This window comes from Trachurus japonicus, chromosome 3 (assembly GCF_045865225.1).
Source record: "Trachurus japonicus isolate A0001 chromosome 3, Traja_1.0".
Classification (NCBI taxonomy): Eukaryota; Metazoa; Chordata; class Actinopteri; order Carangiformes; family Carangidae; genus Trachurus; species Trachurus japonicus.
In genome coordinates this window covers 10517704-10544343 of record NC_140909.1, presented here as the reverse complement: position 1 = coordinate 10544343, position 26640 = coordinate 10517704, and the positions used below count along the sequence as shown (strand labels likewise).

Here is a 26640-nt window from a genome sequence, read left to right as displayed (position 1 = left end):
TCCATACAGCAGCCTGGCATCTGGCGTATGGAAGTCAGGCTGCATCTGACAGCTCAGTGTGACATACGGCCGACGGCCTTTATTTCTAAATCTCTCAGTTTCTTTTTACACATAAGCGACGAAGCTCATCGTTAGTTCATCTTCATCTTCCTCACGTACTGTCCTCCTCGCTGCACTGTCAGACCGGGGTCTCTGTCACCGTTGCGCTGTAGCGCTTCACTCCAACCATTTCATTAGAAAACGCTGTAGTACATACTCCAGGCCTGTGTGGAGTGTGTGTGGCGCTGTAGCGCTGCCACACATAAACACCAACAACAGAGAAGAAGACAGAAAGCTTCCCCGCAGTATTCAAACTCCAGACATATGAGTGGATTAAATGTTGACTGGGAGTCGTGTCAGTGCAAATGATCGATAATGATTTAACGGGCGAGATTCAGCTGCAGTGTCCGAGGGGCCGAGTTAGTCAGCTGTTGTTAAGTTAAGTTACGTCCATAGACTGTTGCTAGGCTACACAGCGGTGTGTCTCGGTACAGGTAGAGCGGTGGGGATATGACATCATCGGTTCAAAAAAGATCCGTTTTGGGTGTTTTCGGACCACAGATGTGCACTGCTTCATAAAAGAAAAGTCCAGGTGCTTCAGCTGGCCTTTGAGAGAGACTGGACCCGGAAATGTCCAACCCAGTGGAAAGACGCTGTTCTTTAATGGCCACACTCACCGCATACAACTCTTCTAAAGGTAACGCTAAGCCTCTTTTAATGTATTTTGCCCGCCGTGGCATTGTTTATAACACTTAAAGCTGCGTGGGGTTGTGTCCTGTCTGAATGTATGCTGCATCTGGCTGTGTGGTCAAGTAGCTTCAGTTGTTTCAGTGATGCGCAATGGCTGTGTGCGTGCGTAAAAGAGAGATGGCACACTGTGTGTGTGTGTGTGAGTGAGAGAGGGAGCGGGGGGGGGGTTCAGACAACATCCGACTCTCCCAACAAAAATCCCGCACCCCCTCTCAGAAAATAGTTCCGACGTCCATGCTAGTAACATGTGGGAATCAAACCCCACTCACACTGACACCAACCTAAACTGTGGATTAGTTTAGGGTTAGTGTGGGTGGGGTGTGATAGTGTTAGTGTGCATTAGTCAGCTATACAGTAGTCAGATAGTTTCCTCAGTTAATAGTTGCAGCATAATCTTCATCTCAACCTACAGTACTTTTTGCACTCCTATCACTCTCTCCGTGCAGCTGTAACCTGCCCAGTCGCTGCCTCCTCTCTCCTCTCAGCAGCAGCAGCAGCAGCAGCAGCAGCAGCAGCAGCAGCAGCAGCAGCAGCTCTCCGCTACAGTCACATGATCCTCACCTGCCAGCACACCTGCCCCTCATCCACCTTAATTAGCCACTCACTTTATGAACCACTAATCCTCCACCTGACCTGCTGCTGCCACTGCCCCCTATCAACACAGCACACCACCACGTAACATAACCGTCATCATCTATTACACTTTGAAATATTTTTTGGGAAATATAACAAAACCATTATCACTTACTATAAATAAATCTACCACCGTGCTGCTTCTATAAGAAGAAAAAAAAAACTGCCTTCACCATGGCAGCAGCAATTCTGTTGCACCAATCTCCTACCTGCTGAGGTAATGAGCTCTCACAGTTGCCAAATGAATTTATTTTTGCAGAGGAAGTTACGTGACAGATTGAAACAGAACAATCATCAGTGGAAGTGAAGTCTTAGGAAATTAAACCCTTTTAAAAGGAGGAAATTTCCCCAATTTCTGCAGCAGTGTCAATACACACTTAAGCCGTGATCATTAGTATGCCATTGAATTTTTTCATACTTTACTGCCACCCATTCTCTCTCATATCTCATAGTGTTGTTTTATATAACTAATCAAATCTTTATTAAAAAGATCTTTCATGTTTTTTTTTCCTTTTTTGTTAATAGGTGTGTTTTCCATAAGAAACAAAGCTGCCCTTCTTTAAAACTGTACAAAAACGACATTTTGTCAGTTTTTCCATGCAAAGGACTGAGGCCGGAGAAACTGGAAATACTGTGTAACTTGTACTTTCCTGAGCTGCATTCCATAGCCTGCAAGCACGAGCATGCACACACACACACACACACACACACACACACACACACACACCACCACACATCCATATACTCATATGCTTCCACCTCTCTTATTTCCCTCCATCATTCATTTATTCCACTGCTGCGTTCATTGTCACTTTGGAAAATCGCATCAGATAAATACCCGAATATAACTGTCCTCTGAGCATCAGCAGAAGCGCTGATTTACTGGGCTTCTCAATCGACTTGACGGGTGGATTTGCTTGAAGCCATCTTGGGAACTGTCACTATCATTTGCAGCTAAATCAGCACTGTGTTAATGACTAGCCCTTGCACGCCTCGTGGCCTTTGAATCAGACAACGCGCTGGTATTGCACATCCTCAGAGGTCAAAGCAAACCATGAAGCAGCTGCCTTTTCATGAACAGCATGTTATTAAAGCAACCAGCCTTTGTTAAAAAAAAAACATACATCCCTGTACATATATCTGTCACTGTTTGCTCAGACTGTAGGTGTTCAAACAATAACCCTGCATCGTTTCAGTGTTAGTATTATTGTTATCACTGCACATAAGATTTTGGTTATTTTAGTTTTGTGCTGTGACTTAATGTTTGAACTCAAACTATTCAAATGAGAACTTGGATTTAATTTGATTGAACTGCTCTGCTGCACTTATTAGTTGATTAATCAATTGGTCAATCAAGAGAAGATGAATCAAATGGTTTTAGTAATGTTTTAGTGCCATCTGCTTTTTGATTTAGTTTATCAAATGTTTTGGGGAAAATTACCACTTAAAGGGATAGTTCAACATTTTGGCGAATCCCTATAGCCATAGCAGTAGGTTCGTTCCCTTCAATTGTCGGTGCAAGCTGTTTTTAGAACGGCAGAGCAGAGCTGTGAGCTGCTCAGAGCTACGGAGGTTTTTCTTGGTTTCCCTCATCCCTCAACTCATCAAATACACAATCCAACAACTCCAAAACTCTCTGGTGGACAAGTTGTGACCTGCACATTCACCACGCTATGAGATAATAACAGAACGTTACGAGACAGAGTTGTTTTAGAGGTAAATGCAGAGACTGCTTACTGAAAAACTGCCACTGACAGAAACACGCGCATCAGCTGTTTTGCATGTTTACCTCTACAACAACTCTGTCTTGTAACATTCTGTTATTATCTCACATGTGAATGTGACATGTCACAACGTGTCCATGAGAGCGTTTTGGAGTTGTTGGATTGTGTATTTGATGAGGGAAACCAAGAAATCCCATTAGCCTCCGTAGCGTAGCTCTGAGCAGCTCGCGGCTCTGCTCTGCCGTTCTAAAAATAGCTTGCACCGACAATTAAAGCTAACAAACCTACTGCTATGACTATAGGGATTATGGCAATGGGACAATTTGCCAAAATGTTGAACTATCCCTTTAAGTGGCAATTTTCCACCAAACATTTGATGAACTAAATCAAAAGGCAGATCATACAATCAACACATTGTCAAGTCATGAAAATAACAGTAACAGTTACAGTAGCTTCTGCAGCCCCGATCGCTTTAATTCAACACCACACACAGCAGCTCACTCAGGTCAACACACAGCTGCACGGCAAACAGGAGAGAGTTTTCACAGCAAAGCAACAAACAATCAAAACTGATAATATACCGTACAGCCTACCTGCATTAAGAAATATTTAAAACATAAGCACAGAAACTTAGCTGCAGAGTGAGAGACAAGTATGCAAACATAAGCTAGAGTTATTTTTCTGCCACATCATAAACATGACTTCAGTATGACCTGACTGTGTCTCTGCTGCAATAACATGTAGCTGCTAAATTCTTTCCCCCTTTTTTTTGGTAGCAAAAACCATTGAGTGTAACAGAGGCAGCCCTCACGGTGGGCATGTGTGAACCTGCTCCGTCCAACTATCCAATAAATTCTCCTCGGCTGACTGTGCTTAATACAAGAAAGACTTGAGTCGCTTTACGGTACGTGCTGTTGCCGCGTTGCCTTGTCGTGGTAACAGGCCACTTCACTTCATCTCATACTTACACTAGTGGGATATTTCTGCCTCGACCATGAGTGTGAAGATGACACCAGAGGCATCCCTCTTGACTGTCCACAGTGATTCAGCTGCAGTAAATGTTTCATTCTCACATGCAGTATTGCTCTGGGATCTCACAATGGCCTCACACAGGCACTTACAGCTAAGTGCATCATGAACAGAGTGTGACTGTATGACCAGGACAGTACTGAACCGGAGCATGCAAAGAATCAAAATACAGTCTAGTCTACTTTCTGCACTTGTCTCACAATATGATATAGGAAGGAAATGTATTTTTAGAGATGTCATAAGTGCACTAATGAATCTCTGGCTCTGCCCGGAGCTCACTGACTGTTGATGCCGTCAGCCACTCACAGACTCAGATTACGGGCCTCCATTTGTCGCGATTAAATTCAGAGCAATTATCAGGGAAGCCCAGACAATGTGTCTCCTATTTAAAGTGACAGGTCATTTTGTTGCAACAGTTTTTCATTGTTGCAAACGTGCACCGATATGACATCAACCGTCTCCTGCAGCATTATCCCCAACAGATTCTGTTGTCAACGACGACGCTTGTGCTCCAAACCTCCACAATGACTCGCACAGGGACTTGTGCTGTTGTGTTGTGGATATGATCTCTGTCGTGTCCCTGCAGTTCACGTCTGGAGCCTGGAAACAGGTTCGTAAACTGAACTGAGTACAAACACCCAAAGCATCCGCTAATGATGCTATAGCAGACTGCGTTTGAGCTCACGAGAGAACGAGTGTGGTAGAAGTGGAAATGTTTGATATGCAGGACTTTTTAAAATCTAATTACAGAATGAGTGTCCTAGTTTTAAAAGTGGCATAAAAAGACAATAAGCCACGGCTAGTTTTTAAAGGAGAAGTTCAACATTTTGGGGGAAATACACGTTTTTTCTCTAGTGGTGAGTCAGAGGAGAAGGCCGGTGCCACTGTTGTGTGTTTATGGTAAATATGAAGCTGAAATCCACCTCCCAGAACCTTTCAAGCTCACAAATTAAAACAAAAATAAGTCTGATTAACAACCTAAGTGTAATATTATGTGAGGACGTGTTTCTGGGCAGGTGCCATAACTTCCAACAGAGCCAGGCTGTAGTTAGTTGTTTAACCTTGTTTCCCCAGCCTCTTCTTTTGAGCTGTGCTATGTATCTTTAGTTTCATAATTACGCAGGATAAATGAGTAGGGCTCTATCCTCTCATCTAACCTACAGCAAGGAAGCAAGGTGAGGCAAGGTTTATATGTATAAATGGTTTGAAACCTTGTGGGAAGTGCATTTCCCAAAACTGCACACACTAGCCCACTGATTCTTCAAACCACAGGAAAAAACAAGCTATTTATGGACTCTAAGGTCTACAACATGTACAAAAGTCTCATTATCTCTAATTTAAGCTTTGTATAAGTGAAAAATCACTGAATTGTCCCCTGGTTATGCTGATACATCTGACACAATACAACAGGAATAACAGAAACATGTACTTTGGAGGTAAGTCACTGGGGGCACCTGGATAAAGTTCCACCCCACAGATACCTGTGGGTGCCAAGGTGAAATGGAGACAAGCCTCCAAGGAGGCATGTTTACCCAAGCCCAAGCTCAGAGTCTTATTGCTCAGAGAGACACGCATAGATTTCTGTCTGCATTTCTTTTTTTTTTCCTGCAGCAGCTCCGTGCTACTTGAAATTGGGACCTGCCCAAAATGAGCCCTCCTGTGATGACAAGAATAGCTCCTCTAAAGACATAAGAGTGGAGAGAAATTAACTGTGTGTGATCAAGCGTAAAGAAACTGTACACCAGGAGTGGAAGAAAAGCTTGAAGGAATTTGAGAAAAAAGGATTCCAGGCATTCCTGAAAGTACAAGAGCAAGTTCAAGTCAAATGATGTGGGCGACACACGCGGTGCGGGGAATTAGTTCTGAAGGGTTCAATTTATAATCCCAGTTCATTCAGATGAGGTGAGAAGTTGCAGAGGGAGGTATGAAACTCTTACTGCTGCCTGAATCTTTATCACTTTATTGGATTATGGGCTCTCAGTAAGGATGCATAATGCTGCTTCACGCCACATTTTCAGCTGGAGTGTAGTACAAGATACGAGGAGCACTTCTCCAAAGAATATGCAGCAGAACCAACACTCACATTAACCTCGACAAAGGCACAAGCAGCCTGCTAATGAAGGGGAGGCAGAGTCTGTCACTGTAAATCATGACATTTATTGGACTTGCTTTGCTTTCTGTTTGCAGCAGAAATGAGATATGATGAGTCTTATTTTGTAATCTACTTATAATGAATAATTAAGATGTTGTACTATGTGAAGTGTCATTCTCGGATTGTGTTGGGTTTGCAGCCTCACTGCACTGAGGACGACTCGTCCTCTATCACACCCTCTAAACAACCTGATCTCGATCAGACAAAAGAAGTTCCTGCTCTGTCCTTATCCAAACCACACACAGGCACACACATCAAACACACACACACACACACACACACACACACACGCTGTGCGAACCCGGACTTGAAGTAAAAGGTATAAATGCAGTGAAACTTTCTCCTAAATGGAGCACAGATAAATGCAGAGTGCAGCTTTTTCTCAGCAGGAAGTTAAAACACTATAGGCTTTTTCTTTTCTTTTTCCTTTTTTACCTTGTATGTGCTGGTTGACCACATTCTCCAGGCGGTCCAGCCTCTCCATGATCCGGAGAGTGTCTCCTCTTTTGTCACCTTCTAACTTTCTCTCCGGTAAAGGCATCGGGACTTTGATGTAAATGTTGGCGATGTAATTAGTGACCCATCCGACATAGAGCAGGCAAACAATGTTGGTCATGCCGCTCAGGATCACGCATGTGGACACCAAAGTTTTGGTTCTCCTGGTGCAAGCCATGCCGACATCCCTCCATATACAGCCTGCACTATCCCGTTATACCGGAGGACCGGGGCGACAGTCGCCCGGCAAGAAACTGGAATAGTGAAGTTATTTCCCGCGACCGTGCGGCGGCGAGGCAATATCCGAAGCTCCGAGCTTTTACTTCAGAAGTGGCTTGGTGTTATTCGCAGATGGTGAAACACAGGGAAATGTCAAATATCTACAGGTGAAGGTCCACTCTCCCGCTCCATGGCTAAACCTGCGCCGGGCTCCAGTTGCATTTGAGGATCAAGGAAACAGGAGAGACACGGAGCATCCTGCTGCAGCCAATGGGAGGGATGGTGGGGACTGACAGCCTCCCCGCTGCACGCGTCCCTGCTGCGCACTGATTCACTGTGAAAGTGGATCTGACCGGACCGCTTCCACAGACCGGGACACAAAAGTATTAGAACCTATTTCTGTCCAAACCACGAGACACTTGCGCACATATCAACCAGAACAGTGCGCATATGATGTTTGATTCCCACCCCATAGGGCAGTGACACATCCATCTGAGGCTCACAATTTTTTTTTTGTTCTGTTCATCCTTCCATGCGCGGAGAGGAAGCACTTTTAGAGTTAATAGTATTGAAATGAGATGCAACATGAAAGAGTGAAGCTATAGGGTAGCTACCTGCTGCAGTACTGGATCAAACCACGAGATAGAGACAGCGGGACTCCGGGAGAAATCAAGGTGTGGCGGGGGGTCATGTTACAGGTCTGGCTCTGGTCCAGATCACTAGACACACCGGATGCAGAGAGGAGGCTGCTCTCATCTCATATGCTTCTGTAATTAGACCAGAGCAGAAAAAGATACTAGTCAGACTAATTAGGCTACAGCAGATCTGCTCTGAGGGAAAATGCTGCAGACAAGACTGAACTTGAAGAGCAGCACTTTAACCTTATGAGGCAAATTGGCCATTTTATTCTTTCCCCTTTTCTCTTTTTTCCACCAAACTGTAAATATCCTTCTCAGAGTCTAAGAGCACTTTATGAATGGATCTGCTCCCAGTTCTTTGTTATTTCCACAGCCCTGGAGAAGAATAGAGCTCATTAAATGGCACAGCAAAAAAAAAAAGAGAGAAAAAGCTAAAAAAAAAAATGCAGCCATCATGTAGAGGGCTTTGCCCATGTTCACTCTGGAGATACTGTGCAATAATTCTCCCATCTGCAGGAGAGCAGCAGCAGACTCTCTGGATTCTGAATTTATTTATTTTCCTCCCTTTCTGTGCATCTGAGGCTGGATGACTTGTCATTTCTTGCAAGTCATCCTCCTACTCTTTAAGAGCATCAAATAGTTTTCTTCTTTGAGGACATCTTGCAGCTTTCCGCTACCAAGGATCCTCTAAATGCACATGAAAACTGCAATATCTGAATCAATGCCAGGCTTCCTTCTGTATTTGTCTTGATTTTTGTTTTTGCCGGTTTTATCCAATATCTTCTTTGTAAATAACAGGCTTTTTTCATCCTGTCTAATACAACAGTCTGTCAGAGTGAAAGTATTATTGAAACATGAAAAAAGTGTAATATATAATATAAAATATTAATAGCTTTCATTGTAATGGAATAAACAGCTTTAACACTTGATTCCCTGTGTATGTTTTTTTTTCCTTGATGAATGCAGTGTATGATAGAGAAAGAAAACACTTTATCGTTTGCAACAGTATTCACAGTCACTGGCTTTTCAGAGCAAACGGGATGTGAATTGTCTTCTTTGTGGCCGGCTGCTATCACACACCTCCATTACTGAGGACGGTGGAGAGAGACAGCTGGAAATAAGATGCCGTTCAAGACAGAAAAGATTCTTTTTCAACTCCACTACACATGACTTCACATTAAAGGTACCAGTAATTGACTGTAATTTATTTTGTCAGTCATCAGTGTCCGTCAGCGCCACCCTGATTTGCCCTTCACTGTATAATCCAGATGTAATGACGGACCACCCCCTCTGTGCTGTCTCCTCAGCAGAGACCGTTTATGCCTGCAGATGATCAATGCAGGAGCATGCTGCCCATTCATCTCAGCTAACACACCTGCTAGAGTGCAAAATGCTTTTTGTTCTGGTTTGCAATATGTGGAGTGCTTCTGTGTTTGCTTGTTACACGGACGTGATGAAAAAGGGGCTTTCTCGCTTTTCTGTTCATGTAATTTCTCATCTTAACCCAAGAGAATCTACTAAAAGTCAATAAATTATTTGTGAGATTTCTATGCCCCGAGGCACGAACGGTCCAGATCTGAAGGTCCATTACAGCGTAGAAGTTTCAAGTGTTGACTTTGTAGAATATAATTTAAAATTATGCATGCCCCTTGGAAATGAAATGATCAATTAAGGCAAATTGATGAGTCGATCAACATAAAATAAATCCACTTTTAACAATCAATTAAACATCTCTGTCAACTGAATATCTGCATGTGGCTCACTTTGGGCTTTAAAATAACTATCATTTCATTTTCATTATTAATCATTCAGAAGATGCTTCAAACTAAGTGCACACTCCTACCAGTTAAGTGACAGTTTAAAAAAACACTTCCAGCTCTGGAGTCTGCATAGTTTTCTTTTCGCTTCTTGGTCCATATTTTGTTTTATGGACTACATTTCAGCATTGAGATCACCTAAAACAACTTTTGATCAAAGAGAGGAGAAATATTTCTCTGAAATCTGACAAACATCTAATTATTCTAATCAAATCTTGGAATAATTTCTTCCACTGTGTGATGCTTATCAGACTGTAAAATCTGCACAGTGTAGAGATGAATACAATTAGGGAGGATTGAATTTTTAATGATGGAAATTACATCTCGGTGATGTCACCAGACGATCCCACTGAAGGGCAGACCCTTATACCTACAGTAACTTGATGTACGAGCTTCAGTGGGGAGTAAAAGTTTCGCGTCTAGATTTATTTCATACTTCTGACCTCTCCTCTCTAAAGAGCATTACGTGTCCTTGTGAGTACAACCACTGGATGTCATACACAAAATGTTGTTGTGAAGACGACCTCAAAGCTGTGTATGCATTTAACTGACAAGCTGCAAACACCTGCAGGTCTCGGCCCTGCAACCTATTGATTTCCTTCTTTTGAATTGGAGCCAGGCTTATGGACCCTTTGAGGGTGGTATAAGAGACCTATGATCCTCCCAGTGAGTCATCCACCCAGCCAAGCAGCTGTCACAGTTAGTCTGAGCGAATGGGCTTCTTCTGGACTGATTAATTACTTTGTGCAAGAGGTTATCCCATAATCATTACTGCGAGGTCCCAGCGACAAAGACACTGCACTGAGTTCCTCAGCTGAGGAGACAGCGACCATTAATCAGCAAACCACATACTCGACATTTAAGTGTTAGACCATGACAACACAGGAAGGTAAATAAGTAATTAATATGTGAATAATTATGATGGATGTCAATTATATCTGATATCATGCCTTTAGATTAGATTGCATGGACGTTGTTGATTAAAAAAAAAGAAAAGAAATCAGTCATTGATGCAGACATTTTTGAAAATGACTGTGAATCCTCCTCACCACCTTGACCCTCCGGTTGTCTCACATTAAATGGAGGAAATGGCTGGTACAAATCACCCTCCATACAGAGTGGGTGGGCAAGAGCAAAAAAAAAAGAAAAAAAAAAAGGAAATTTCCCCGGAGACACGGGATCATGCTCAGTTAATTCATGTATGAAGTGCATCCTGCTGATGGTTGAATAGGAGCCTTAAGTTAATTAATGTGATTTTCAAATAAAAAAAAACACCTTCACACCACTGAAATACATATAAAGTCACTTGATGCCACGTGTGAGGTTCTTTGTTTCCTTTCATAGTCTCTTATTCATGCTGCTGGATTTATAGGGATTTTCTTTTCTTTGTGGACAAAGAACAAAATATTTTAACCTTGACATTGGACCAGCAGCATTTTTATTTTTTAAATTGAGTTACACTACTGAAACTGATGAGTGTTTATACAAGCTGCAACTACACTGTAACATTTATCCTGTCATTTCCTACAATTTATTAACACACATCAAACATTTATGCAGGAATCAGATGGATGAAGTTTTCTACAGCCGTGCTTCCTGTTTCCGTCTGTCTTCCATCACTGCACCTTGTTAAAAAACATGGATTCAAGTTATATTACAAGTCTTCACTGCCAACAGCTGAAGGGCAAAGATTCTGATTAGATTTTTTTTCTTTCTTTTTTTTTGACTCTGCGCTGAAGTGTTTTGAATATTTGTACTTTTAAATTAGCCTTCATATTAAGGTAAGTAGCTGCGGTGTGGACACACGGATTATGAGATGAAAATCACATTAAGTTCAAGCTCATTTATTTATAGAGCCCCTTCTTCACAAGTGTGTCTCGACGGACTCAACGGAGAGAAAGTGCAAACCTTTTTAGATCTCTCCAATCATAATCATTCACATGGCAAAATGAAGTGCTGTAATACATGATGAAACAAGTGAAATGCAGGGAAGGAAACAAAGCACACAACTCACACAAGACCTTCCACGTATAATTAATCGTCAGGAGGCGGACGCAGCATCGCAGGTAGCTGTGCGATCCAAACGGCATTTTTAGATGAGACTGGGTATATGACAAGAGCTGACTCTGGTAAATTAAGCTTTGGTGGTGTTGTTTGTGTGGATTGAATCATAGTGTTTGGAAAGGGAGCTGATGAGGACAAAACACAATGACAACCTCAGCAATTCAAACTATTGCAAGTAGGAATATTTGCAGCAATGCAGGCCAAGACGTCATCTGGCTGCACAGATTATTCATTATTCATGATATTGTATCCACCTGTGCCGATACAGTAGGTACACACTCTCAGCACCACCAACCGGGAACCCACAGAGACGGTGGAAAAGAAATTATTTCATCTTGTTGCAGTCAAAGCTGCATCCACCTGGTGATGTCTCATTTGAAGTATGGCACCCTTTTACTAAGAATAATTTTAATAATAATCTCCCTTCTCTGTGCATTTCGAGGTCAGTGCTCTGAGTCTTAATAACATGTTTTGTTATGCAGTCTGCCTGTGAAGTGCAGCAACTCATCTCTTCAAATAAAACCACCAAAAATGAGAAACCACAGGTCTCAAGGTAAGCACACAGCCCCGTGATGGACCGACGAAGCAAGACCAAGAAAGGCTTTAATTTTGGAAAGTATTTGCAGAGTAAATGAGCTCAGAAAATGTTTGAAAATGGGGAAAAAAACAGACCCAGAGGGTAACCGGTGAAACGACTGATTTCAGCGTTCCCTGCTGGAGAGAAACAATTATACAAGATGGAGGGACTCAAGAGGGTTGTTTTTTTTTTTCATTGATGTGGAAAAATCAACTGATGTATCTGAAAGTGATGGTTGAGGGTTTGAAGGCAGGCAGCCGTCGACTTTGGCAGAATATTGAGGGAGAAAGGTACGTGAACTCACCTGAGCTTTGGGGGAAATAGAATTTACAAGCTCAGTGTGGTGCCACGAAAATGAAGTCTCCAGGCTTTCTCTTTGCGTGCAGGAGGGAGTCGAGTTAGCAGGAGACACAGACAGAAAAGAAAAGCAAGCAAAAGCATAACTTCTGTTTTCTCGTCAAACACACTGGAGTGAAAGACTGAGAGAAAATAAATGCCTAAATAAGAGGATGTTTGAGAGAAGCACTGGCACGATGTCAGGCCATTGTTGACAAGGATTAGCCTCCAAATGCACTGTCGCTGCAGCTCTACTTCTCTGTAAATATCGTCTTTTTTTTTCCTTGAGGAAAACTGAAAAATAGTTTTTTAACTCAGAGTCTCATTGTTCTGAAGTTGTGCTTTGATGGCAACACCTCAATTTAAACTATAAAAAACATCAAAATACACCCAGTGACAGGCTGAACAGAATACAAGTTACAGACTTCTGCTGAGAAAATGTTTATCTTTGAACTTTCATGAAGCATTTGACAGCAAAAAAGAAGAAGAAAAAGAAGAAGCAAATCTCTCCTCAAACAAAAGAATGAACTAATTTATGATGTCTTTATGCATGGAGTAATTACACCACTCGGTTTGACAATGTACTATTGTGCCGTATGAACAACAAAAGATTACGTAAAACGTTTTCTTGGTTGTCTTCTAAACCCCATGACCTTAGTGACTGTTGCCACACCTGTGTCAGTTTTCTCACAGTTAAAGCAGAAGTAAGCGGAATATTTGTGTTAATATAAGTCTTAAATAGTTATATCTTCCGACGGCAATCACTTATATATAGTGTTTGGTCTGAAACACGGGTCTGTCAGTCACTCTGCTCTGCTGTAAGCCGAGGAGAAAACTTTCCTTGTATCATACAACCTTTATCCAATGAGGAGAGAGAACGGCATAAAGGGGCGGTCCTCTCTGTGTGTGCAGCCAAGGGATGCGCGTGAATGTGGTGACGTAGGGACAAGGGCGGGGACTGCTAACTCCATCGACTGACAAGAAGTTAGCCAAAACGACCGGATCGCTTACTTCTGCTTTAATAATAAGTAAAGTAAAGTATGCCTTTATTCATCCCACGACTGGGAAATTCGCAATGACACCTGTGGACATTTTCTTATGTAAAACATGTACATGTCATAGGTTTTCAGACACATTTTCAAGACCATTACTGTATTCAGTACCAGTACTCATAATAATCTTGTGGCTTGACATTTACATTATTCCTCAGCTAAAAAGAAAGACAATTTTACATAAAACCTATTCCCCCAATCTAAACCATATGAATTGAACAGAATAACACAAGTGCAACCAAGTTTTTTCCAGATGGTTACACTTTTGTACAACAATTTTATTTTTAAATAGTTTGTTTTTATGCTGTTTTATGCTGTTCTTTTAAAATGTTTTGTCTTTATGTAAAGCATATTGAGTTGCCTTAGTATGAAATGCGCTATAAATAAAGATACCTTGCCTTGCCTTAAAATGACTGAATTACATTACATAAACCAAAGTGAGTGAGTGACAGAGAGAGATATTTGCGGTTAAAAAAAAGATGTCATTGCTGCTGTGGTTTTGACTGGTCTGGAAAAAAAAATCCTGAGACCAGTTCAGACAGAGACAAGACCAACTAAAAATGTAGTTGATTCCGAGACGAGACCAAGTCCTTATAAATGTGGTCTCAAAACCAGTCTCAAGTACCACAACACTAGTTTTACTGATACTGATATTTTATGTCAACATAACCATGTTTGGCTGCTTTGATAATTATTTGTTTGTTTGTTCAAAATATTAAAAAAAAATGGAAAACTGATATAAACAAACTACGAATAGCTCAGAATAGTAGAATGGCTCCATGAACTCTACACCTACAAGAGGAGAAATCCAACTCTTGACAGATTTTACTCTGCCACTCATCAACAGTTGAGTACTAGTGGTGTGGAAAAAAGGACTGGAATTGAAATGTTTTTTGTTTTTTTTGTTTCTGTAATTTTAAGAGGTGATGTTATTAGCATTTTAATTAACCTAAAGCTGAACAAACTCTTTGAGTGGCTAAAACAATATGACAGCCTCTCGTGTTTTGAAGGATGTACTGTAGCACAGACTGAGCTCATCGAGTGGCTCGTTTACATCAGTGGCTGTTAAATAATATCATACAAGTGAAGATGGACGTCTTCCTGAATGATCTTTGAAATGTGGTACTTTCCGCTCAGCTATTGTGTTGACAGACATTACTGATGCAAATAGACCATTAGCAGCATCTGGAAAGTTCAATAATTAGCCTGATTTATTTTGGCCTTGGTAGTGTGACTTTAGGGGTCTTTCAGTCTGAGCAAAGCATTTTGGGAAGGGTTTACAAATTAATGAAACAGCTGTTGACACAGAATTGGTTCAGACTTGTTGACTGAAGGCTTTTCCTTTTTATCCCCAAAGAAACTGCAACTTTGTTTCAGTGTTTCTCATATTGAGTGTTTGTTTCCAATTCTTGTTATGGAAATTAAATAGGGGATATGATGCAATGTTTAATATAAACTTGCAGAACGTGCTCCCTGGCTGGCTGGATTTTCCGTTCGGGCGGCCGTATAAACATGGTGGCGCAAGATGGCGACTCTCTAAAGCAAGACCCATGCTATATGTATATAAAAGAACAATTATAAGGCTACGAAAACCAAACAAATTGTATTCTATAGCGATTATACACTTATACAAATATATTTATGGGTAGTATATTCAGATTTTGCCAATAAACCCTACACACTGAACCTTTAATAACATACTGATCCAAGTATTCATATGTTCAATCTCTATGTGACAAAGAATGCACTAAAAACTAGAGTCAACGTTCATAAATTCACATTTCATACATATGGAGCTGAGGTATTTCTGCGGGCTCATACACAACTGAAGGACTTGAACATTTCTAACATTTATTGTAGGATAAGATTTTCAAACACTGGTGGCTTTTTACTCTGCGACTATGGAGCAGAAATGAACTCATCATCTCTGAACATTATAATAGTGCAGACTAATGCCCAGTGCAAAGTCTCTTTTCTTTGCCCTACTGTACTTTCTCCATTTTACTGTAGCTTCAGATTCTTTTCATGGAGGAATGAAGCAGAGAGAAAACTACTGTCCAGTAGCTGACATCTTGCATAGTCATTCTGCTCAGAACGATATTATGTAGTTTTTTGTGTATTTTGTCTTAAATTGTGTTGTTACTGTAATTTTGTCTTTTTACATATTAAATTATTCTTGTTTATTGTCTTTTTGTACCATTCACCAACTCAAATTCCTTGTAGGTGTAACGACTGCTTGGCCATAAAAGCTATTCTGATTCTGATAAACTCTCATACAGTTTATTGGGAACATGCACCTGCATTGTTGTTAAAGTGAGAGGTCAGAGGAGAAAGGCCAGACTGGTTGGAGACAGAAAGCCTACGGTAATTCAATTAACCACTCTTCACAACTGTGGTGTGGTGAGCAGGAAGCACAACATGTCAAACCTTGAGGAACAGCAGACAACCACAAAGGCTTTCACTCCTGTCAGACAAGAAAAAATAAATCTGAGGCTGAGGTACACACAAGCTCCCAAAACTGGTCAGAGGAAGACTGGAAAATCAAAGCCTGGTCTGATGAAACTAGATTTGTGCTTGACATTAGCAGCATGAACCCTTGGTAATGTTTTGAATTCCACAAACTTGTGCTGACAATCTGCTTCTCTTTACGAGCACATTTTACCATCATGATTGTCTTACTGTATCTCAAATTGGTTCCATAAACCAGCAATAAAGTTGGCTGAAGATTGGCATCATGGATGTGCAGCCGATGAATCCGAGGAAACAAACGTGATGCAATCGTGTCAACATGGAGCTGAACCTCAAAGCCTGATGTTTCCAGCATGTTGTGGATTCAACACCTCAAAGAGCTGAGGCTGTTTAAAGAGTAAAGGCAGCCTCTCCCCAGTGTTAGTCTGCTGTTTCCTACTACAGTTAAAGCTGTAGATACAACATGTCACTCAAAATAAGGATCTCAATGTCTCTTAATTTTATCTGTGGTTAAAAATCTTTCTCTATTGGTAATTGTTATATTTGCACATTTGCTTTGATTAGGTGTACTGCGGCTTCTTTTTGGTGTTATCATAGTAAGTGAACAAAGTAACTCTTTCTCCCCGGGCACGTATTTCTGCGTGTCCTCTCTATATTGTATTACCCTTGGGCACTTTAAGTTTAATCCTGATAATACAAGCTTTGTAGAACATATAAATCTGTTTTAAATCCTTTTGTTTTTTAAGCCGTTAAGCCAGAAGTGACTCACAATTCCTAACAAGCCTAAACATTTCACACTAAACCTCAATTTGTCAAATAAAAAACTCATAATATATAGGGTGTAACAGGCAGAAAATCATACAGCAAATCCACTTAAAACAATTTTGACTAATATTGAAGATGACATCCCTTAGCTGTGGGTGACTGACTTAGAAACAAGCTCAGCACTTTTGAGTCAGAAAGAAGTGTTTTAGTATTTGTGACCCAATATGTGCATAGTTTGTGTGTGTGTGTGTGTGTGTGTGTGTGTCCCAGATGAGAGAAAAGATGGGAAAGTCTGTGTCTCGGGGTTTAATAACATAATATGTGATGTGATTTCTGAACCAAAGAGGTGACAGTCAAGGTCCTCCAGGAAAGAGCTGGCGCTGTGTGCTGCTGAATATCAGCTGAAATCTTATTGTGCTGAATATAGAAGACGGGAGTGATGATCTTTGAGTCTTTGATCAAATGCAGTCTTTGCCATATTCATACGTGGGCACATACTGCTGAGAGTGTTGTTTTAAAAACAAATCACTCCTCTCTACTGTAAAAAAAAAAAAAAAAAAGAAAAAAAAAAGATGTGGTTGAAGGGATAGTTCAACATTTTGGCAATTTGGCCCGTTGCCATAATCCCTATAGTTTTAGGAGTAGGTTTGTTACCTTTAATTGTCGGTGCAAGCTATTTTTAGAACGGCGGAGCAGAGCTGTGAGCTGCTCAGAGCTACGCTACGGAGGCTCATGGGATTTCTTGGTTTCCCTCATCAAACTCATCAAATACACAATCCAACAACTGGAGTTGTTGGATTGTGTATTTGGTCATGTGCATTTGTTTTCAACGACAAATGCAATTTGGTCATGTGCATTTGACGACTCCAGCGATAGGGCAATCCGAGGAGCGTTGTCTACCAAGGTGGGTAACATTGACGAGCAATTACGGATTCCCGGGTGCTTTTGTGTCGTGTCGTAAAGTGGTCCATGTTTCTCACGAGATGAGATCTGGGATCTGGGTCGGAGGCGCTGATCTTGCAAGTTTGGTTTTTGGCAAAGAGACGATATGGAAAGGCAGAGAGCAAAACAAGTCATTTAACCATCAATTACTATGAAAACAGATTAATTAAGGTGCAAATTGCACATTTCATCTTGAAGCTTGTAAAAAATGTTTGAAACTCTCCTATTTTCCTCCTTTGGATGGCAACAGAAAATCTCCATAGCTTTGTATTCATAAGGTCAAAATGTTTTGTTTTCTCCTCCAGCACATCTGTTCTGAGCTGCTGCGAACATGCCTGCCAGGGACAAAGTTTTCAAAACTACACACCCATTTCTTTTCTTGTCCTTATTCCAAATCACACAGCACGGCAGAAAGACATGATAATAAATTCCCGGAGCGTGCATGGATCTCTCCCAGCGAAGGCACACCTGTAATATTTTCTTTTCTCCCACACAGCACAGCAATGTTTGTTGATGAATGAAACAACAACATGTGTTTTCCACTACACAGTAGAATGAGGGATGTGGAGTGTAATCTGATGTGTGGCAGTTCTTTGATGATTGGATGTTTGTCTAACACGTGACTAGAATATGAAAACACCCCTGCGCCTGCACAAATAACTCTATTAATACGTGATCTTCTCTTGATGTACACCAATGAGGGGAATCCAGGTGAAAGATATTATTGCTTATCTTAATTATTTTTGTATAAAATCACCACAAATCACCGGGGAGGAGACGTCAGATGGCTCTATAATAACTAATAGAAAGGATTACACTCAGGAAGACATTACCATTTCATAGATCAGAGCTCTTGTCACTCAGCCTTTATGATCTTTTTATTTAAAACTACACAGACCGATGTACAAACCGAGCGAAGAGCAAAAAGTAAGAGCAGCTGACAGAAGTATTTAACACTTTAAAATACTTATTGGGTTATTGCAGTTTTGCAGTTGATGCAGAGATAAAAAAACAACCAGGTGTAGCTATAAAAAATGTTACTGTCATATATACGAAGCCTCATAAATTTTAATAGGCAAGTCCTATGGTGAGTGGCTTTACACACACACACTGACACGGTTATATAAGGAATTATTGACCTACACTTTTGATGGAAAAGATACACTTACATCTGGTTACACCCTGTGAGCCCTCAGTGCTGTAAAATGGTCTCTGGTGTACAGTCTGCACTTCACTTTCATACATCAGTAGAATCTGATTTACACTTCAAAGCGACACAGCGAGAGACATGGGAGGGAGAAGGAGAGACGAGGAGGGAGGAAGAGGAAGAGACAGAAAGACAGAAGGGAGAGACTGAGTGGCCCCTGGCTTAGTTTTGATTTGATTTTCATTAAGCAAGAGAACATAAAAGTAAAATCAATTAAAGTATGATTGTTTGTTCCCTCCGGTCACTGCAGGTTAGCGAGTCTCTGTCATCAGGCCGAGCAGAGAAGAGAAGATGTCTCCACACCCAGATGGAGGATCGCATGCACGCGAGAGCTTTGATTACAGACTCAATTCTCCAGCTTCCAGTTTTCTTTCCTGCTTTTCCTTGGTTGCTTGGAGGTGGGCGTGGGAGCAGCTAACCCCAGAAACAGAGAACCCAAGAGCCGTCGTCGTTGTTGGGAGAAGCAACTTTGAAAGTGTAGCTTTGCGAGCTGCCAATTACTTCCCAGCTGAAGGAGCTGAACTACAGCAAAGCTATACTGAGGGGAGACATCCAGTTTGATTAACTAACATGACACAGAAACTGTAGCTCAAACTACTTTGTAAAAGGAAACAAGACTAAATTGACACTACAAGTTCAGAAGCCATTATGTAAACCACTGAAATGAAATACTGTACAAGATTATTTATGGAAAGAGCTGGAATATCAGCCTGGGTTTCGTAAAAACAATATCCGCTTGATAATGACGATACAGGGAGGTGTGTCCATGATGATGATGTGACCATGTGAATACTGAGCAATACCATTCGCTTTTGCACATGCACAACACAAAGGTCAAGTGTATAATGTGAACTGCCTGATAAATGCATTGCCTGCCCTGCACATGCCCTCACAGTGGCAGGATGAAAGCGAATGAGAGCAAAGCAATGGTACTAGAATCACTATGCACGTGTGTGAATGCAGCTGAACTACTGAAGACCACACTATCTGCTTTCATCATGCATGCCTATGAAGTCAGGTGTATGTGTATGTGTCTGTGTGTGTGAATATATATAGTATATGTGTGTGTGAATTGCCGGCTTTGTCAACATGAAACTCAACTAAGATTAAACATAGAGGTGGTAAGGTGCTGCTTACGGTACTTAAAATAGCTCTGACCTTATTCAGATAGCCGAAAATAGAAATGCATCATTTACTTTATATTTAAGTAGTTCATGAGCAGCCTCCAACACACGTAGCATCACTGTCTCCAGAGATACTGATTCTGCGTTGGTTACAGGGCGAAATCCACATGAATAATGTAATTATGCTTTGTGGTCTTTTTTATGCTTTTTAAAAAATTAGACAGTGATGACCAAACTTATGGAAAAAAGTAAGTTTTGGGACTTTTTCATTTCTTATAAAGTTGACAAAAAAGTTGCTCATAAACCATAGAGCCAGTAGAAAACAACATTCATCACTGCAGACTCGCACAGACTCTTAGAAGAGGCTTTGGAGCCACACGCAGACTTTGTTCCCCTTATTCGCTAATTCAGCATCAGCCTCTAATATACAGTAAACCATTCATGCCTGTTAAACAATTTGGGACCATATGTTGTTTGACTCTTAGGCGTGCAGCCATGCACAGATGTTCAGTCTGCAGAAATGAGAAGGATAAGACAAAAGAGCTCATTTAGCTCAAGTGTAATTTAGAGAAAAACTTCAGACTAAAGTCATCCTTTGGACAATCAGAGGAAACACGGAGACGACAATGAGCTATTTGTATCTATTTATAGATTAAAAAAAAAAAAAAAAAAATCAAATCTTCTTATCTTCTGTTCATGTTTGCCGAGCTCCACTAACTGCAATTAGCGTTCAGCTCTGAATTTATGATCAGAGTGGTGGTAACACAGCAAGAACATTAAACACAAGCCCAGCTCGGCATTTGTCTTAATTATGAGATATAATAAGAGAAAAAGATGAATCTTCAAACACAGGTGTGTCTGACCTGCTCGCGCATGCAGTTAGTTTAATTTAATCTTGGCATTATACACTTGTGTCCTATTTTATACCCACTGGTTCTCACTCAGTCGTCCTAACTGTTAGCTTTCACACTTTTTCGTACCAGAGGAATCACACCCAAAGAGGTGATGGAGTTTTATTTTTAGCTCTGCAAACAATAAATTACCACCTTCACGAGAGACCCATTATTATTATTAAACATAGACTATCTACACACACGAACCATTTCACAGACAGGGGGGACTGTGATTTTAAAAATAATGACAGTCTGTTACTTAAGCAAAACAACAAAGTGACAAAACCCTCACTGAAACTGTTGAATTATAAATGGATCATGTACATATGTTACCTGTATTCTCTCACACAGATTTAGTAATAATGCGCCTCAGAGTCCTGATTAGTACAGTGTATGTGGATGTGCCAGAAGATGCAGATACACATTTGATCCAAATTGATTTCTCTAACATTACTTCTCTGCTCATGTTTTTCCATCTTGGGGTTTCTTTCTTGATGCTATGAAATGATCAAAAACTAAAGTAAAAAGAAACAGCCAGCTCTTTGTGTCATACAGGTAAAAAAAAAAAAAAAAAAAAATCTTGAACTATTAATCAATGGCTGAGCAGCTCCCTAAGCCATCTGACCATGGAAAAACAAAGCCATTAGCAGAAAGTCCAGAAAATATGTGGACATTTTATGGACTAAATGAAACCAAGTTTCCCTTTTTGTTTGTCATTTTTTCTTTCTATGTGTCTTTATGTTTTGTGTAAAATATGAAAACTAGTATACGTTATACCACTGTAGTAATTTATTGAATACAAAGCTGTATCGGTATGGTTAATATAAAGCCGCAGGAAGAGGTCGGGGTGGGTGGATAAGTCAACAAAAAGCTTAACTGGCTGTTTGACCTCTATCATTTCCTCAGGTTATAAGTTATTGTTGTATCCATGTTTATAAAAATATCTTATTATCTTGATAAATAGTTTCACAAACCTAAGTACTTATTTTAATCCAAAGATATTCTCCAAACCTGATAAAAGGTGTTTTTTCTGACTAAACCTGATGAAACATAAACTAAAACCAGATTTCTATTTCAACAGTGAATTGTAAAAATGGTTTCAAAAGATGTCAAATGAACAAATGCTCATCTTCCTCTAGAAACAAAAAGGATATTTTAATCACAGGATATAAATCATACTTTTGAAAAAGAAATGGGCTTCACTTGTGCTTTTCTGCTATAACAAGACAAAACATCTGACCTTAAATACTTAATTTAATTGCACGGCTAATGTATCAGAACACCTTATTTATCAGCTTCACTTTTGTTTCTTTCTACTGTCCCTAAAGAACCAAGCAGGTAACATCATTAGTGTCTGTGTATATATATATATATATATACATATATATATATATATATATATATATATATATACAGCAAAATTACAAAGATGTGAAATGAAAAGAAATCACGGAAGACAGGAAAGGTGTTAAATAAGCGGAGACATCTAACAGTAGCTGTCAGAACCTGCGAGCTCCCATGACTCACAACTTCATGTTGTGCAGGTACAACATCAGCAGTGTCAACGCAGCCTCCTTTCTTAGTCATGAAGTGCAAAAGAGAAAAAGAAAACACATTTCCTGCTGTGGACACTTTGCTGCTCTATTAACAGAGTGTTATCTGCTGTGTAAGTGTGCATACATCTGTAAAGTGCAGACAGCTGCTTGTGAAAGCTGTTAGTGGTCACATAGGCGGCCTTGTACCTCAAACACTTACACAACCCTTCGGGCCCTAGTTTGCTGGCGCAGCGCAGGTGGCGCAAGGTAGCGCAGCTGGTCTAATGCGAGTTTCGACCAGCGCAGCCTAGCGCAAAGTCAGATTGGAAGATTGGCAGATCGCGCTGCGCTGAGATAGGCGTGGCCGCGCAGCAGGGGGAGGCGTCACAGATTCAGCTTGGTGCAGTGGAAGTTTTGTCCGAAAATGTCCCGCCGAGGTTGCGCTGAAAGCTCGCCACCTCCAACCAGGTCTACTCTCAGCGCAGGGCGAAGCGCAGCAGGTGCAGTGGAAGTTTGGCTGACTGACCTGCAGTGCACACACGTCACCAAGACCTCACAGGCAGATCTCCACAGTTCCAGACACATTTCAATGCAATAAATATCCACAATAACCACTATTTAATGCAACTAACGGAATCAACACGTGAATTTATATCTATATAGATTGTCCCGTCACATCTGACGTCAGATCAAAGCAGAGATCAAAGGCTGTGGCACGCGCAATGGAAACTCCACCTGAATTAACACAGCAGGGACGAACTGGCACTGAAAAGCAGCTGTGGATGTCCCAAAAGCAGGACTGAGGGTGGATGACTGCATGTCGCTGCCGTGTTGAGATACCACTCTGCCCTTGTGATGATCGCTTTATTTATTTATTTATTTATTTACTTATTAATTCATTAGCGGAGAGCGACCGCATCACGCAGCCGTAATGAAAAACAAAACACAAATCATCATCTCTCTTAGTCCACCACAACAGCCTCGGTATCAGATAGTCAGTATATAGCCTACTACAGTATACTCAGCATCTCTATCACAGAAAAAAAAGAGAAAAAAAGAGACGGACAGAGAGAGAGAGAGAGAGAGAGAGAGAGAGAGAGAGAGAGAGAGAGAGAGAGAGAGAGAGAGGGAGGGAGAGAGAGAGCGCGAGTCCTTTACGCTGATTTAATCCACATGGTCTGTGTTTATGTTGTGATTAGTGTACACCTGTCATCTTGCTTACATAGGGTTTGAATAAATGTGAGTTTCTTTATTAGTGTATTAGTTGTTTCTTACATTGGGTAGGGGTTCTCAGTGTATCAGATCAATCCTGGTTAAGTATGTTAGTAAACTCATTATTGGTCACTCTGAGCTCGGACCTCCGGACCAAAACAGCTGTTTCCTCCGGGGAGAGGTTCGGCCTCTGGCGTCGCTGTTTCCTCTGTCCATGTCCAAGTATAAAATGACAAACTTGCAGCGCGCATCACCCGCCGCGCAGTTAAAGGTGAGGAGAGGAGCTCCTTTGATTGGTGAAGATCTGACTCGGCTGTGTCAAACCCACTCCACGCCTTTCTCTCCTCCTCCTGTCTCCCTCCCGCCCTCTCTCCTCCCTCTTCACCGTTTGCGCCGGTGGGAGGGACGAGGGGAGGGGTTGCGCTAGTCTAAGTCTGACTGCGCGGCCCAGCAAACTTGCGAAATGGACCTGGGCCCCACCCCGTTGGCGTGGCGAAGCTGCGCTGATGCTAGACTTCACCTGGTCGACGAAACTAGGGCCCTTCCTCTTGTTTTGGATTATGTTCATTTAGCATTTCATCAGCCTTTTGCTTCTGGAGTTGGTGTGAATGGTTTGTTATAGAAGAGGAACCATATTTCTACCTCAATTAAACAGCTTTGGAGTAATTGTGATGGTTAAATGACTTGTTATGGGGAGAATGGAGGCTCCTTGCCTTCCACCTAGCGTCTCTTGGCCAAACACCAACCTTGCAAGATCAGCGCCTCAGCCCCGGTCCCAGATCTCGTCTCAGCAGCACCACGACACAAACACATCCCGTAATCTATGTTTATGACAGATAAGAGTACACAAATACTGTATATAATGTTATTATCCACTGCTCCTTGGATTGTCTTCTCGACAGCTTTGTTGAAAATTAATGCACATGGCCGGCGGGGGGCTAAGGAATTGGTATAACCTTAATTTAGACTTGGAAATATTATTGAGGTAGCAACCTCATTTTCAGTATACAGTAGCTGAGACAAAGTACATTTAAAATACACAATCAACATATCAGGTATTGGAGGAAAGTAAAAGTAACAAGATCACATAAGAAATAAATTGACACTCAGCGAGATGAGTCAATTAACCTGTTCCCTGCAAAATAAGTGCATGAATTTCACTCCTTAGACCTCCCTACACATCATATGTATGTTTTTTTTCATTTCATGCTGGTTTTGTTTGTGAAAATTTTGGTTTTATACTCTGCAACACTTGTTGCCGGTGGCTGGGAAATTGCATAGTCTAAATTTCCACAATTTGCAGATGGACCGATAGGTCACAAAATCGGGTATGTGGCTGGTCACCATGTCACAAGAGGAGACAACATATTATTTCATTTTAAAACTCACTTTAGCTTAGAGCTTCCAGAAGTTAAAAGAAATGGAATTAAACTGCAGGAGCAGGTATTGAATTCATTATGTCACTTAGTTGAGATTTCTTTTGTGTGCAACTGAGACAAAGATCATTTGATAAACTTAACCTCAAGTGGCTATAGACATGATTATAAAAAATAAATCTTGTATTGATTGATTGATTGAATTTATTTATTTAAAACAGGGACAATGCACAAAAAAAAACATTAATCTTGTAAAACAAGAAGAGATGCTTTGAGCCAGGTTATAGCAGAAATTGCTAATTTCCGCCTGTAGTCCCTGGGCAGGTAAAGTGCTAAACAGATACAATATTAAGATTAATTGAAATAAGACATGATAACCATAATATTTAAAAAAATTGACAGAATGCACTAATAAAAGCAGGGGACAAGGAGCAAGAAATTACACATGTTGTCAGGGAACATTTTATATCTTCAATGTCACCATTTTACGTCATTAAAACAATTCAATATAAAAAGACGTGATTCAGGTGGCATTTCATTTCCTTCAGATGCAATTTACCATTTGCATATAAGAGTCAAGTTAATGGGTTGTAATACAGTGTAAAAGGAGTTGTGTACAGTAAAATGCCATTCACGCAGACAGACTGTGATATTGTCCTTGAGTCATACTGAGCTGTAAAATTAAATTGACTCACAGAAACAACAGCATCAAATCCCGATGTCTATGTTTGCTAATGGGATGTAATAGCGCCTCCTTGGTAGATACACTGAGCCGGCTAAATAGTTTCTCCCCATGAGCCCCCCGCCGGGTCACTATGGGTGTTTCACACAGCTTGAGCACGTTCAATAGCATCATCAATGAAACCTGCAAACCACGGCCAGGCTCTATTTAACAGCCGCAGCCTTGGTAAAGTCTGTCCGTCTTTACTCTGCCTGATCAGAGAGCTAATGGCCTCCACGGGAAGTAGTCTGCGGCGTTTTGCTGAGCAAAGTGGAAGTTCTTAGTTTCCTGCGACCAATCAATAGGATCTCTACAGTCGCTGGTCCCTCTGATAAACTGAAGAAATTGGCCAGTACCACAGGTGACGGATTCATTTTGAGACCAAATTAAATTCTGTCTCTTGAAGCTATGTCTCCCAAGTAGCAGGGGTAGAAGGGGAAAGTCAGTCCGCTAATGGAATTCACCAACCAAAAGGAAACTTCTGTGAAAAGTGGATGAGTGGGAAAGACTTGTGCATCATCCAGAAACCGAGTGCAAGATGTGAAACTTTGATACAGTATGTTTTGAACAACAATTTATCTCACAGGAAAAGGAATTCAATTTTCAGTGTCCTTGTCAAAGAGGCTATTATTATCATTATTGTGTATTAACAATGGGTCACATGACTACTTTGTGAAAGTGGTCGCTCCCTGTTGTGATCTTCCAGTCCAAACTTTACTGTTTTGGTTCACTCTTGGCTGCTCTCACTGTGCTGTTTTCTGTCACAGCAGCAGGTAGGTAGCTTTCCTCCGTGAAAAAAACAAACCAAAAAAAAAACCTCCACTGTTTACTGCCTGTTCATAGCCAAACAGCAGACAGACACAGTTTGAAA

General features: G+C 41.0%; 1 protein-coding gene across 1 annotated transcript in view; it reads right to left on the bottom strand.

Moving 5' to 3' along the window:
• Positions 1-7233, bottom strand: part of galnt18b (UDP-N-acetyl-alpha-D-galactosamine:polypeptide N-acetylgalactosaminyltransferase 18b) — an 87452-nt gene extending 80219 nt beyond the window's left edge. The window contains exon 1 of the mRNA XM_085761001.1: positions 6763-7233. Within this exon, the coding sequence (XP_085617127.1) occupies positions 6763-7000 (238 nt within the window). The 5' untranslated portion in view covers positions 7001-7233. The remainder of the gene's footprint in view (positions 1-6762) is intronic.
• Positions 7234-26640: the final 19407 nt, after the last annotated feature.